Below are 14,166 nucleotides of genomic sequence, written 5' to 3' on the forward strand. Positions count from 1 at the left end.
AAAAAACTAATATTTTAGTGAAGGAAACAGTATGACATTCACCTTAATGTTTGCAGTTATTTAACTTTTTTTCTTGGTCTCTTAAATGTTCATTTCCAGCAAAAATGAGAATTTTCTTTTAAAACCTTTGCTGTGTTTAGCCAAGCCAAGTGCAATGGATGTGTGTGTTCCTGTGTGTAAAAAATGGCTGAATGTTTGTGGCCCACCTTACTAAGAAATAAAAGCAAAAAAAAAAATTTCTCTGCATTGCACTTAAAGTTTTAAGTACAAAACAATTACAAAAAAATGCCCAAATTATCACCATTCTTGAACTGGTGACAGAGACCACACAAAATTATTTCAAGAGCCACAAATGGCCCCCAGACTGCACTTTGGTCACCATTGACCTTCACTCTTTCTCTGCCCTGAAAATCTAGGAAGGAAACCTCTCCTTAGGTCAGCATTTATCCGTTTATCTGTCTGACTTTTACTGACTGGAACTTCACTGGCTTTAATTTTAAGGAAAAAAAACCCACACAGACCCAGATTAAATGACCTATAAGTAACATAATGTCTCCACGGTTGTGTGTCTTACTGGAGAAGACGGATGGTGGGTTGTTGAAGAAGGAGTAGGAGGAGAAGAAGAGCAGGTAGGTGCTGTAGGACCATGACATGGTGTAGAAGACCAGCTTCCATGCACTCTCTGGCATCTTGGCAGCATCTTTGGGCATCAGCCTGCACCACTGTGCAAGAGGCTGCAGGAGAGAAATCAGTAATAAGTCACACTACTTCTACAGGCAGTCAGAAGAAAATCACACTCCTTTTCTCATAAGGTAGAAACAAAATGTGTAAAAGAAAAATCAGCCAGATGAAAGTTCAAAATCATGCCATAAATGTTTCAATCTTGTCGTACTTTTAGAGGTGTTACCATAATTTGACCGATCCTAATTTAAGTGAACGTGATAAAAATTTTTTTTAAAAAGCCATGACTCAGCTTACTGAAATAAATTTCAAACGCACTGCAGGCCTCAGAAAGCTGAATCAGCACCTCAGCAAATAAAACCTATTCATCCACATCTTCATAAATCTATGCTTTACTGCTGCACCGCTGCATTAGACTGCATTAACTCCAGTAAGATCTGCAGTTTTGGCTCCTTCTATCTGTGTCCTGAAGTTTGATTTTTTGAAGAGTCAATTCAGAAAGATCTGAAAACTGAGATTCCCATTTTAAAAGTCAAAGTTCCTCTTAAAACAACAGCTGTTGCTAAGGTGTTTGAATAAATGAAGCACTGCCAGATTCTCTTGGCTAATTGTAGTTGCCATGGTGACTAAGCAAACCAAGTAGCTAATAATTTTGTTTTTTAGACGTTCAAAGAAAACGTCTGGTTGTAAGGTGATGGTGTTTTAACCACAGATGTAAAAAGCTTTATTTACAACATATTTTTGGTATCCAAAGAGTAAAAAAAGCGTCTAAAAGCTTTAGTTGTTATTCAAAAGAACAGTTTTCTTAAACATTTATTTCCTGGACACAAGCAGCAGAAATCCTCTTCTACCAGAGGTGGATGGACCTGTTGCCCTGACAACCTGATCTTGGATAAGCTGCAGACAATGGATGGATGGATGAAATTATTTCACAGTTTTGTTTTTTATTTAATTGTTTTAACTTCAAGTTCATGAGCGTGTCTAGAAACATTTGATCAATTATCCACAATTTTTTGTTTCCCGTATTTCTTCTAGCCAGTCTTCAAAATGGGGAAGATGAGAGAGCATGCCAACCAAACAACACATGTTGAGCTACCAACCTAAATTTGATCAGCTATTCTGATGCTTTCTTTGATAAGTGAAATTTGATACAATTTGATGACTAAAAACATGAAGCTGAGCACCCAATGACTCAGATGAGTGATGACGTAAGTCTGTTTTTAACAAAAAGATATCTACAGACTAAAAGGTGCTGAAGATAGAAAGAGAAAAACCATTTGCTATTAATGAAAGACCAGTAATGCCACAAAAATCTTTTTGCTTTTTTAAAACTTTTTCTACATAAAGCTAAATGTAATATTTAAACAAGAGTTGTTTGTAGTCTAAAATAACATGTATTTCTTTCATAAATATCAATAGTTGCAGTGCAGCAGCTAAGAAATTGAAGTGTTATGTTCCTTTCCGCAGCTCGTGCAGCTCAGGCTGGGGTTTTAAACCAGGAAGTAGTGCCTAGATTTCTCCAAACCACAACTAGACGTGCTATTTAGCAAAGAGAAATCCAACCAAGCATCACTCAGTTTGGGCAACATTGTGTAAATAAAATAAATATAGTTAAAAATATTTCAAATGTAAGTAGTTATATTTTCTTAGCACATCAAAACTGACTAGATATAGCAGAACAAGTTTTCAATTGAATTCAAAAGTATTTTACTGATCCCTAAATTAAATTAAATGTTGTTGTAACTCATATTAAGTTTCTTCTAAGAGTTATTGTAGCTGATGACTGTTGGCAGGAAGGATCTCCTGTAGCAGTCTGTATTACAGCGAATCTGAAAAAGCTTCCGACTGAAATCACTCTGTTGTCATACAAGAGTTTTATACAACAGGGCCGGTCATAATTTTCTCGATTTTATGAGGAATCCTTCTTTGCACCGTTATCTCTGGGTCGTTGAGAGCAGTCTCCAGAACAGAACCAGCACTCTTTACCCGGTTGGTTTTTTTTTTGTCTTTGATGCTGCTACCCCAACACATGATGGCAGAAGAGATTAAACTGTTTTCCGGGTAAACAGCAATGCTATGTCTCGCCTTTTTTCGTGTCTCTTATCATTGTGTAATAGTTTGAAAATATTTTCAGAAAAGTAAAAAAATAAAATTAAGGATTCTAGTATTTAAGCTTTCAAAGTGTTTGACTGCATCACATTTACACATTTGTTATCTTTATAAATGCTTCACGTTTGTTAGTGTCGCATGTCTGTTCATGCGCAAAAGAAGCAGCACGATGTGACAGCCTGCTTATAGTTTTTTTTTCTGCGTGCAGCAGAAAGCAGAAGTCGAAGAAAAGTTTTGTAGCACCAACACAGTCTATTATTGTGCAAAGATTCAGCCACAGGTGGGAGGGTCATGTGATCTTCATCCTAAGCCTTCCTCTGTCTTCCTGCTTCATCACTCCTTTTATTTTTTTAATTCTGCATGTTGCAACAATCCTCGGAGATAAAATGACCCATTTAAAGAAACTAAACTACGGAAACATTTGGACGTAATCACACAGTGTAAACGAGACACAAAGGAGGTGAAGCAGATACACAACAGGTATATGAGCATGGCAGGGACTCAGATAGGCTGTTTTTCAGTGCTTGATAGCTGTGCCAAGACCGGAAACCAAACCCTTCCACCTCCCCCCTTGTAAACAAAATTACACACACATACACAGTGCTGTAGAAAGCCAAAGAGTGTAACTGGAGGCAGCAAAGTGAAAGTAGCCTGTGTCAGTGATACAGCCCACTCAACCTGATGGGACTGGGCTCAATGACGGCCTGCATGACAAATTCATGAAGAGAGCGTTACTCCTGCTTAGAGTCAGGACATTATTCAGTTTCTGCTTTTCCTGATTGCGTGATACGAAACAGAACAGCCAGTTTCGTCTTCGTCTTGCGTCTTAATTTCCTGCCTTCCTTTGTTTATTCTTTACGCCTGTTTTTCCTGCTGTTTTCACTAAGTGATGGAGTCCGTGAGTCACACCAGAGACCCGAGACACAACAGGGAAAGGAAGCTGACTGGGGCTGGACAGATGTGAGATAAAAATGTAACGGCAACAGACTCATTAGCCAGGACACATGTACAAAGTCAGGGGTCACATGACCACATCCAGGACAGCTGATTGGCTCAGCCACAGGTGGCGTGTGTTAAGTGTCCATTAGGTCCTGACCCGAGCAAAGTGCTGCACAGGACACTCCACCGCATTCTTTAAAGTATCCCAGTGCATCTGCATCAGTCCCACCGATCTGTCTCCCCCCCTCCTCACTTCTTCCTCATTCCCGTTGTCCATCCACCACTGCGTCCCACCCACTCGTCCTCCTCCCCTGCCTGTGACATTTATTTATAGAAGCCAGCTGTCAGCACACAGTGCAGCCCCCTGCAGTCCTTTAGCACATCACCCCCACCCCTCAACACAAAGCACTCGCAAAGGCTGAAATGCACTAGAAACTGAAGCTGGTTGAAGCCAACAGTGACTCTGCACTTCATGCTCTTGCTAAAGCCGCCAAAGCCACACATCACACCGACTGCGTTGTCTCCTCAGCAGCACAAAATCACTGTTCTTCTCCTGTGTTAACTGCAACTGCTTGCCGACGTTAACGCCACAAACGAACGACAAAACACTCAAGTAACCATAACACATTTTATGAGATTCGTCACATCGTGAGTCACCTTGAAGGTCTCTCAAAATAACGTCTGATGTTCAGGCTTTGTTGAAAAGTGGAGTTCCTTGTGATGACAGGACGTCCCTGGAGGTTTCTTTATGGCTATTTAAGGTCAGTGAGGCCTTGTCTTTATTTAGTTCAGAGAAATATGTCGAAAATGTGACTTTTTTAGCCCATACATCCTGTATGTGGCCTTAATAAACAGTCAAAGTCAGGCTTGGTTAGCCTGTTTGATAATTTTTTAAGAATAGAAAGATGTCTTTCTGGAAACGTCTTTCATTTCTCTACTGTATTTCTGCCTTTTTTTAGATGGAAGGCAACATTGCTCACACCTAAAAAAGATGCTTATGCAATGAAAGGACTTTTAACCTCATGAATTGTTGATATTCAGGCGGTTTGTGGTAACAGACTAAAGTGTGACGCTGATGACTCGACCTGCAGAGTAGTGAAGTTATTAGGGATGCACAATTAGGCCTGTCACAATAACAAATTTTCCTGGACAATAAATTGTTCCAGTAGTTACTACGATTAACGATGGTTGTCTTGAGATAATTTTCAAGTAATATAATGGTAATGGCATTATAATGCAAGAACACATTCAAAAAACTTTCAATTCTAATGAGCATTTAACACTGGAACTGGAGGATATTTTGAATACTCAAAATAAATAAACAAATCAACAAAAACAGCAAACAAAAAGAATTATAAAGTCTCTATAAACAAAACTGGGCTTCAAAAAAAGGGCCGATTGAGACCAAAGCACCAGACTGAAGACTTCTGTCATCCAGTTTTTGGTAGAAAGAGAGAGAAAAAAGACAATTTATTATGCAGTTAATTGATTTAATTCTAGTAGATGGAAACACATCTAATAAGTTTGAAAGGTTGTAAAAGTTTGCTGAATTGGATGGAAACATAGCTAATGGTGACTGAGAACCTACACCAATAAAACCATCATGTCACTGGACATTTGACGTTTTAATGGTCAATATTTGGAGGGTGTGTGGAGAAACCATCAAAATGTCAAAATCTCCATACAGTTACAGATTAAGTTAGTTCTGAACTCCTAAATTGAAGTTAATATTTATCATCAGACCATCTGTTCTTGGTTGGCTTTGGTTGCAAAAACCCCAAAGAAGATTTCTGTAAGCGAGAAGCAGAAAGTGACTGCTGTCTGGTAGAGCTGTGGTTAATCAAACCATCAATAATACTGCCAGTATGACTACGTGCATGATAAAAAAAAATATATCATCTCGCAATATCAGAAATAGGATAACATGACACTTGGGTCCTCGAGAATTAAAGCAGTGTGTTGAGTAAGTAGCACCTTAAAATAACAATCCACCCCCATAATATTGAAATGACCTGGTTATAAGAGGATGCATCTTCAAAAGCATGTTTTAAGATGTTAAAGAAAATTGTTACCAGCATAATAACAGCACACCACAGACAGACAAAGAGAGGAGGAGACACAAAGAGCGGGGTATGTGCTGTCCAAAGGCAAGCAAATTGCACAACAAAGCATCACTGCTGTGATCATAAGGTGTGCTTTGAATAATAGATACATGGAGTGGTTTATGGAAATTAGTCATGTCATTACAGATTGTTTGGACATGATTTTGATGCTTTTACAGACAGTGTTTATTTCTTTAACTGAAGGTTTGTCTATATTGTTGGTCTTTCAAATGTGCTTATAAAAAAAATGGAGTTAAGAGAAAGACTGAAGTCTATCCATCTGCCTCTGCACAGTACCATTGCTTTAAATGTATTTGTTAGAAACTTTTGTCATGTTTTCAAAAGCAACCCCTGGAGAAAAGCGACCTAGAATACTTCGGTGTATGCTTCCAACTTTCACAAAGCCTCTGTCGATGTACCATGACATTGCTTTTCAAGGGTCTATTTACAGACAACTTTATGCGCAATATGTGCTAGAAAATTAAAGAAGCAAAAATGACTCAACGACAGATAAAAATCTGCCAATTTTGTCTGCAACAACTGGGTCAGGTACTGAAAAATGCAGCAAAACCAAGAACTCTCAAAGTTTTTTGATCTGCAAATGCAAATTCAACCAGACTTAAATTTTTGTTCGGTGAAAATCTAATAAAAAAATTAGGGGTTTATGCCTTAATTTATAAATCGACCCAATGTTGTACTTTTCAGCTGGATTCCAAACTTATACCTATAAAGCTTCTTCATGCTTGTTTTGTGTTTTTTTCCCCCTATAGAATAAAAGTTAAAATCTGTAAAGAAATTTGGCATTTGTTTTAGGATAGGAAAAGGTCTTATTGATGCATCTCTGTGGCAAATAAAATAAGATGGAAACATATTTGTGAGCACTGAAAGAAAGGAGCTTTCCTCGGCTGCAATTTCAAATACAATCCATCCATCCATCCATCCATCCATCAATCCATCCATCCATCCCAACATATAGGATCCTCACAGGGTCACAGCGGTGTAGGTTCCCAAATACAATACCCATTTTTATTATACAATATTTTCTGGAGATATCATAATATAACCCTATCATAACCCTATCTGTTTAGCATACTTTTCTTTAACTTTACCAACCTTAGAAATGACATGGATTATGATCTAAAGCTTGGTCTGAAATGTAGATTGATTGATTATTTACCATTTGGCCAAAAGTTAAATTTTGTTTCTCTCTATATCGAGCCAACCCTCCGATTTCATTGTCCATAATCCATCAGTTTTCTATGTCAGCCCCCCAAGTAGAGATATAGCGGGTCAAGGACAGTCATCCCTCATCATCTGTCAGTTGACTGATAAGGTCTTGAACTACACTCAGGCTGGACCCACAGTCTTTCAACAGATCGCCCTGGCTCCTCTGTAAGCGCCCTGGCTCCTTGAGGGACTCTGGCTCAACTCGTCCCCTCCCCTGAGGCATCGCTGCCTCTCATTTCACTGTCCTTTCTGCCTCCCTGCCAAAGAGACTCTGAACTGGAAATCGGGGAAGGAGGAAAAAAAAAAAGAAAAAGTGGGTAACTTATGAAGAAGCTACAGAAGCTGATTGCATGAAATGATTAATATGATTAATCGTAATGAATCAATTTAGCAAGCGATTAATTGTTAACTGAAATCGTTTGCTGAAAGAAAATACTCAGAGCAGTAATCAAGTTAAAACTGCACGAAAAATATATAAACATTTTGAATTTTAAAAAATAAATAAATAAAACCTGATATGTTCTACCCAGAACTCCTCAAGTGACAAAGTTTTAACTTCACCCAGCTCAAATATCCTATCAAGTATCTTTTGCTATCTGTTATTTATCGGTAAATACAAAAACAATCAACAGATCAGGCTTATGTTTGCTGGTGTTATGTCAAGCAGAAAGGGCTAAACTTTTCACATGTTGACGTTTTTTTAGCTGCGCATCTTTTCCTATAAATGATTATGCTTTCGCTAAATCTTATTGCTAGCTTATTAGACTTGAGGCACAATTTGCATCTTTTAATGTATTTCTAATATTGTATAAGGGGGACTTATGTGGTTTAAAAAAAATCTGCAGAATGTTCCAATTCTTCATCCGATTAATCGTCAGAATAGCCAATAGATTAATCGATTACTAAAATAATCATTAGCTGCTGCCCTATGTGAGACATCAGTCTGAGTAAAAGCATCATCTTCCTCTCATTTCAGACGTTTCTATTCTCCTTTCTATTCTGACTTGACTGCTAGTCTTTTCCAGAAGATCTCCACGTTCACTTCCTAGAAGCAGGCGACGAAAGAGGACGAGAGGTGAATGGACTCTGCCTTGTTGGCCTGTTGCATAAGAAGATAAATTGGGCCAGTGAGTCAGAATGGTGGCTCATGTGTGGATCTGTTAAATCAGGCCTGCTCTCATTCGCCTTCTTTCATTTATTTTGGCTCGTTCTAGCTTCGATATCGTTCTGGCCGCCTGACGACGTCACTCTGGTTATCTCGGAGTACCTTTAAACCCAAACCTGTCACAGATGCCCTCTGGTTTTAGGGTAAATAGGATTTGCCAGGGCTAATCCAACAGATGACCAGTTTTAGACTATATATACATGTGTGGGTAAAAATAGCCCATTCATCTGTGATTAACAATTATAACAATCCAATCTGAAGTGCCTTCTAGAACATCTTGACGCTTCAAATCCACTTTTTGTCTTCAAATATTATCAGCCACCCGATAATCTGTTTTAATACATTTGTTTTTTACTTTACAGTGTGGATTATCGGCCTCTATAAAAAGAGAATGATGTCATTCGCCCTCCTGTCTTGTTCTTAACAAGGTGGAGAGCGGACAGCTGCCACTGAGAATAAAGATTGAGGGTTTTAACGTTGGCATTTCTGCTTGAAGTTGTTTGTAAAAATGGGATATTGGGCTTTGCTTTTCTTCTATGCTTTAAATTTCTGTCATTTGTTTCACCATGTCAAGTTTACTTTATTTTTTTCTCTATCATACAACCAATCACTTGCAAGGTGTCTTCTTGTTTACATTTCCCACTAAGTCATGCTGTTTTTATATTGTTGGGCTTTTTCGTGTTTTGTCGGGTCTCTTCTTGTATTTTTTCAGCTTTTCCGAATGTTATTATGTTTATGTTTTGCCAGTGTTTTTGTGTGCTGTTCCCAACATTTATCTTTAATCTGTTTCCTCCAAGGAGTTATTGCGGATCAGCTGTCGTCACGCTATCTATCTGCGCCCGGCTTATTTTTGCTTTAATTAGAAGGAACAGGAAAGGTTTCTAACGAGAAACAGCAACAATAAAAGCAGCCTGGTTGTGGGAGGGAAGCTGCTTTATTTTGTAGCTGTGGAACAAACCCTCAGATTACACAGCATGCCACCTTAAGACCATTTCCCCCAGAGGGGTTTTCTCCGCTGCATGTCTCGCCACAACTTTGCTGACCCACTGAAAACAAAAACGCTTCCAGCTCACGAATGTTGAATCACGCCAGCTTTTACTGGCCTCCTTATTTCCCCTTCCTGCCTACATACTTGGTGGATTGCATGCTGGGAAATGAGTCAGCTGTTTATTTGTATGTCTGTAAATAAAACAAAAAAATGAGGGATAGGTTCCTTAAGGGTCTCAGATGAATCAGCCCTCCACGCAGACTGAAAAGGAAATGTAAGTGACATGGAGGATAAACAGAGCGATAAACCGGGCGCAGATAGATCAATAATTTATCCCACTGACAGGAAAGTTTGCAGGTATGTTCACACAGAAACAGAGAAGACGAATGCTTTGAAGCACTTAGCATCTTTTCTGCTTCGATTCTGTCATTTTTAGCTCGAAGAACTAAATTTGACATGCATTACATTGTCAGAAGTATTGAGACGCCCTATCAAAATATGAAATTGAGATGTGTCATTCACCTTCATTTGTAGAGCAGCATAAAAATAAGCATTTAGACCGATTCTACAAACATTTCTGAAGCCATCAATAGCCCTCGGGATCTGAGTAAATTCAAGAGAAATCAGTTCTGCAGTCAAGAGCTCCAGACTTCAACATTTTGAGCCTCATTGTGTTGAGTCAAGAGTATTCAGTATGCTACAGAGCGCCAATAGGTTGAAATAGAGGTTAAATGAGGCCTGTTGGTCAAATAAAAGTGATCAAAATGTCCTTATCAATGTCCACTGTCCACCTCCATTATCAGCCTTTCACAACTTCGTACCAAAGGCTTAAAAATAATTTCTGTAATGTGTGTTATTAATTTAGATAGAAGGATAAATCACGTCTTCCGTACATGAAAGAAATTTTCTCTACTTTTTTCTGTTCTGAAGAGAAGTAGATCTTTTGTCAACATATTTGCATCATGGAAAAAGGAAGACATGGATTACTAATTAAAAGCATGTAAGGTCATTGTTCAAGCTAAAATAAGATACATATAGATAAAAATATATTATCTACATGTATTTTATACATAATAAAATCAGGAGTTGTAGCTAATGGTCCAACAACTGATTTTTCTAAATATTTTTTGTGATAATGTGGGATTTTTCCCACCAAATAAAGTAATAAAAAAAAAAAACATTCAGTGTGAGATTTTCTGCTGCAATAAATTATTTTAAGGCTTTTAATTATGCAAGCCAATAATTAAGGTGGATATTGCTGAAGAACAAATCAGTTACATCTGAGGAGAAACAGGATGCCGCAGCATGTGATGATCTTTGACTTTCCAAAAAGAAGGGAATAGATTGTGGCTGGCAGATGGAAAACTCAGTCCCCCCGTATAGTTCACACCAGTTGCTGAACATTTGAACTTAATTTGATTAAAAGCCTGTGATTAGATGAGGCACTAAATCAGAACGGGTCTGAGTGAGAGCTGATGATTCACCACTATATGCACATGTGTGCAGGAGCACCGAAATCTGACTGACAGGTGATGCTGGCGGACTAGAGCTGCAGTACAGGAAACGCCTTTGTCTATTTCTGCAGAGTGAAAAATTAATATTAACTCCCCGTCAGGCTCCCAGTATAACATCATGAAGTGACTTTGCATTTCTGAATTTGTTTGAAGTAACTGGTTCAGCTATTTTTTTCTTTTTGCATAAGATTTAGACCAGCGGTTTCAGTTCCTGGTCCATAACTGTGGCCCTAAGACTCTGAAAAGCCCTCTCACGCTTCATACTTCATACATGACAATTAGTCAAAAACAAAATAATACACCTGCTTGGGGGAGGTCCAGCACATCAGTGAATCCCTGAGGAGACATTAACGCCTCGCTTGTTTATCAAATTGGTGTCAAGAGAATCAGGGCAACTGCACACAGGCTCAGCAGCAAGAAAATCCACAATATTAAGTCACATTGGGGACAAATTATTTGTAAAGTTGATTCGTTTGATGTAATATCACAGATTTGAAATTTCCTGTTCATAGCAACCTCATTTTACAACAGCTTTAAATAACACTCCTGAATTACAACATCTACTGAGCGCATCAGCATTAGCGTGATGTATGAAAAGCTAATGAAAACAAAATGTCTTGATGTGTAAGCATAAAAAATTAAATGTATTTCATTGATCAATTTCAATAAAACCACATCCTACTTTTCAAACCATCACTAACTTCAGCCGTCACATATTAAAAAGTCGTGCAGTAATCAGAAAAGATGAGTCTTTCAGAATGGTAAGAGATTATTCTGCCATCAAATTCAAAATACAGATGTATGATAGGCAAGCAGTCATGATGAAAATAAAATATGTCAGTCAACAGAGGCATTTTCATGTTTATTTATTTACATTTTTTTTGTGATTTCTCATGTGTGTGTGACTGTGCGTCGTAAGAGGAAACTTGCACTTAAAAATGGCGAAATGTTGTTCCCTTCAATACCATTTCAGCCTTTTTAGGAAGCAGGAATGCGAGAGCCCGTCTCACTCTCATCTCTAAATCATGGAGATGTGAAGTAATGAGTTCAGTGACAGGTTTTCTGCTACAATGTCCTATGAATTAGGTGATAAAACAAAAATGTCTGCACTCTGTTATATTTTAGAAGAGCTGATTTCACTTTGTCACCACTGCTGTGTACAGCTGCACACTCGTGCTTTCTCGTAATAAACTCCCTCTGTTATCATGTGGTGAAATGCAGCAATCTGTGAAGAGAAAACTATTTGGAAGTTGGTATGCAGTCAGGTTTAGAAAAACTATGATCAATAAAAGCTATTGTTAAAAAAAAAAAGTTTCTTTATTAAGAAAGGATTTTTGTGTGTGAAAATATTTATGATTTCCACAGCAGCACAAACAAAGTAAAGCAAACATGTCCCAAAAGGCCTGATTTCTTTCTTACTTTGCAAATTAGAAATGATTTAAATTTGCTTGCTTGGCTTTTATTTGTCTAATGGCTTCAGTTAACTGTGTTTGTGTCAATGTCAGGTCACAAACCAGAACTAACCAAAGCGATAATGCAGCTGAAGCTAGTCAGGCGGGTCAAGCTTCTTTTTGAGGACAAGTTTATTTGCAGCTCTGCAGAGAACGCGACATCACCGCCTTCAAATTAAATTAACCTTAAAACCATGTCGCACCTTAAAATGCAAGGATTTTATGCAAACTGGATGTGTCATGTTGCATGTGTGCGTCAGGCGGTTCTGAATTTGCACGCAGACCTACTTGGCTCACGGTTCAAGCTGACAGCTGGAAGACATATGGTTGTCATTCATAATACAGTAGCCACACTTATTGCAACACGGCGAGAACGAGGGCTGACACTAGAGCGGGTGAGAGTAACTGTGAGAGCCAGGTCGATTTAAACTGATGAGAAAAAAACATCCGGACCAACTATTTATCTCCTAACTGCAGCATTTTTCACCGCTGTGTGTTGAGGTTTCAAAGTGTGTATGTTATGGTTCAGGAGAGCAGGTGTGTGTACTGTTGTTTATACCACTTGACATTTTTCACATGCTGCCACATTTGAGCCAAAACATTTATTTTGTTGGGGTTTTATGTGAAAGACTAACACAAAGTAGCGCATAACTGTGAAGAAGAAGGAAATTTCTATTATTTTTCACAATTATTTTTTAATCCAATCCAGGTCCTCTTACTTTGAGACCCCTAAATGGTACTTAGCAATTTGGGTTAAAAATAAAATCTCAAATTTTGTTTTAAACAAAATCCGATTTATAATTTTAATCGACTAAAAAAACTTACAAATGACATATCTTTAAAAATTATCTTTATTTCAATAATTTCTTTTGTGAGTTGACCTGAAATTCAAAGTCGGAAAAGAAAGAAGCTATTAAAGACGTTTGTTAAAAAAGATTGTAGTTCTTGGCTAGCATCACTTGAAGTATGGAAACCAGAGGTGTGCATTAGTGGAAATAAAAATCCAGATTTTCCAAAAATTAAATCTTCAAAAACAGAAAATTTGATGAATTGATAAACTAGAATTATAGCCCATCCCTACCACTAAATAAAACATATTGCTTTCAAATCTTACATAATTCATAAAGCCGCCTGTTTAGGTTTTAATAATAATATAAGTCCAGTTTCCTATGCCCTGGCCCCCTTGTGAGAATTTTATAAGTTAATTTATCTCTGCAGTTGGATCTTTTACAAACTGAATTATGACTGGAAAAAAAGCTAACTACATCTAAATCTTGCAGCAGCATGAATCATTTTCAGCTTAAATGTAACTGGAAACATTATAAGTCTTGTATGGAACTTTATTCTTTTGACCTTCGAAACAAACCTTTCAAAGGTTTTCTAGCTAGTTTGAAGACTTTCTGACATGAAGAAATTAATCAAAAGGTCTCATTCTCAACCACTCGATTTGCACTAACTAAGCTTTGCGGTTATGCAAACCCCAAACTGCACAGAGGATGGGGACAGACAGGGAGGACAAGACACATGAGCAAGGAGGGAGGGGAGGTGCGATGATTTGTATATTCAGAAAAGGACAGAGATGAAAGCCGGCTGTCCAGACACTGCACTCTGCATGAGAGGGATTCCATACAAGTGTTGCAATTTCTTTCACAGAGAAAGAGAAAGCCCATCTGTGAAGTGGGAAACTCATCTAATTGCTTCCAGGGAATAAAAGGCTCTTTAGATCTTACCCATAACTACAGTGCAAGAACAACAAATCCACACAATTATGGTACGCAAGCCATAAAACATGATGTTTTCCTTCCAGAAAGAGAGTGAACTTCAGCTACCTCTGACCACTCAGTTCTCACTTGATGATAAAATGTGTCCTTGATAGAGGAGATTCATCCACCAAGCTAGGCGCTCACAGTTAGAGTGCGTTCTGGCCCAGTCAAAGGCTGTCCGCTGAGGGTGGATAGAGAGAAACAAACAAAGGAGCAAAAAGGAACAG

At 38.1% G+C, this 14,166-nt stretch overlaps 1 protein-coding gene across 1 annotated transcript in view; it reads right to left on the reverse strand.

Moving 5' to 3' along the window:
• Positions 1-14,166, reverse strand: part of cers1 (ceramide synthase 1) — a 31,588-nt gene that overhangs the window by 9,612 nt on the left and 7,810 nt on the right. The window contains exon 2 of the mRNA XM_028027445.1: positions 575-734. Within this exon, the coding sequence (XP_027883246.1) occupies positions 575-734 (160 nt within the window). The remainder of the gene's footprint in view (positions 1-574; positions 735-14,166) is intronic.

The sequence above is a fragment of the Xiphophorus couchianus genome, chromosome 9 (assembly GCF_001444195.1).
Source record: "Xiphophorus couchianus chromosome 9, X_couchianus-1.0, whole genome shotgun sequence".
Taxonomy (NCBI): domain Eukaryota; kingdom Metazoa; phylum Chordata; class Actinopteri; order Cyprinodontiformes; family Poeciliidae; genus Xiphophorus; species Xiphophorus couchianus.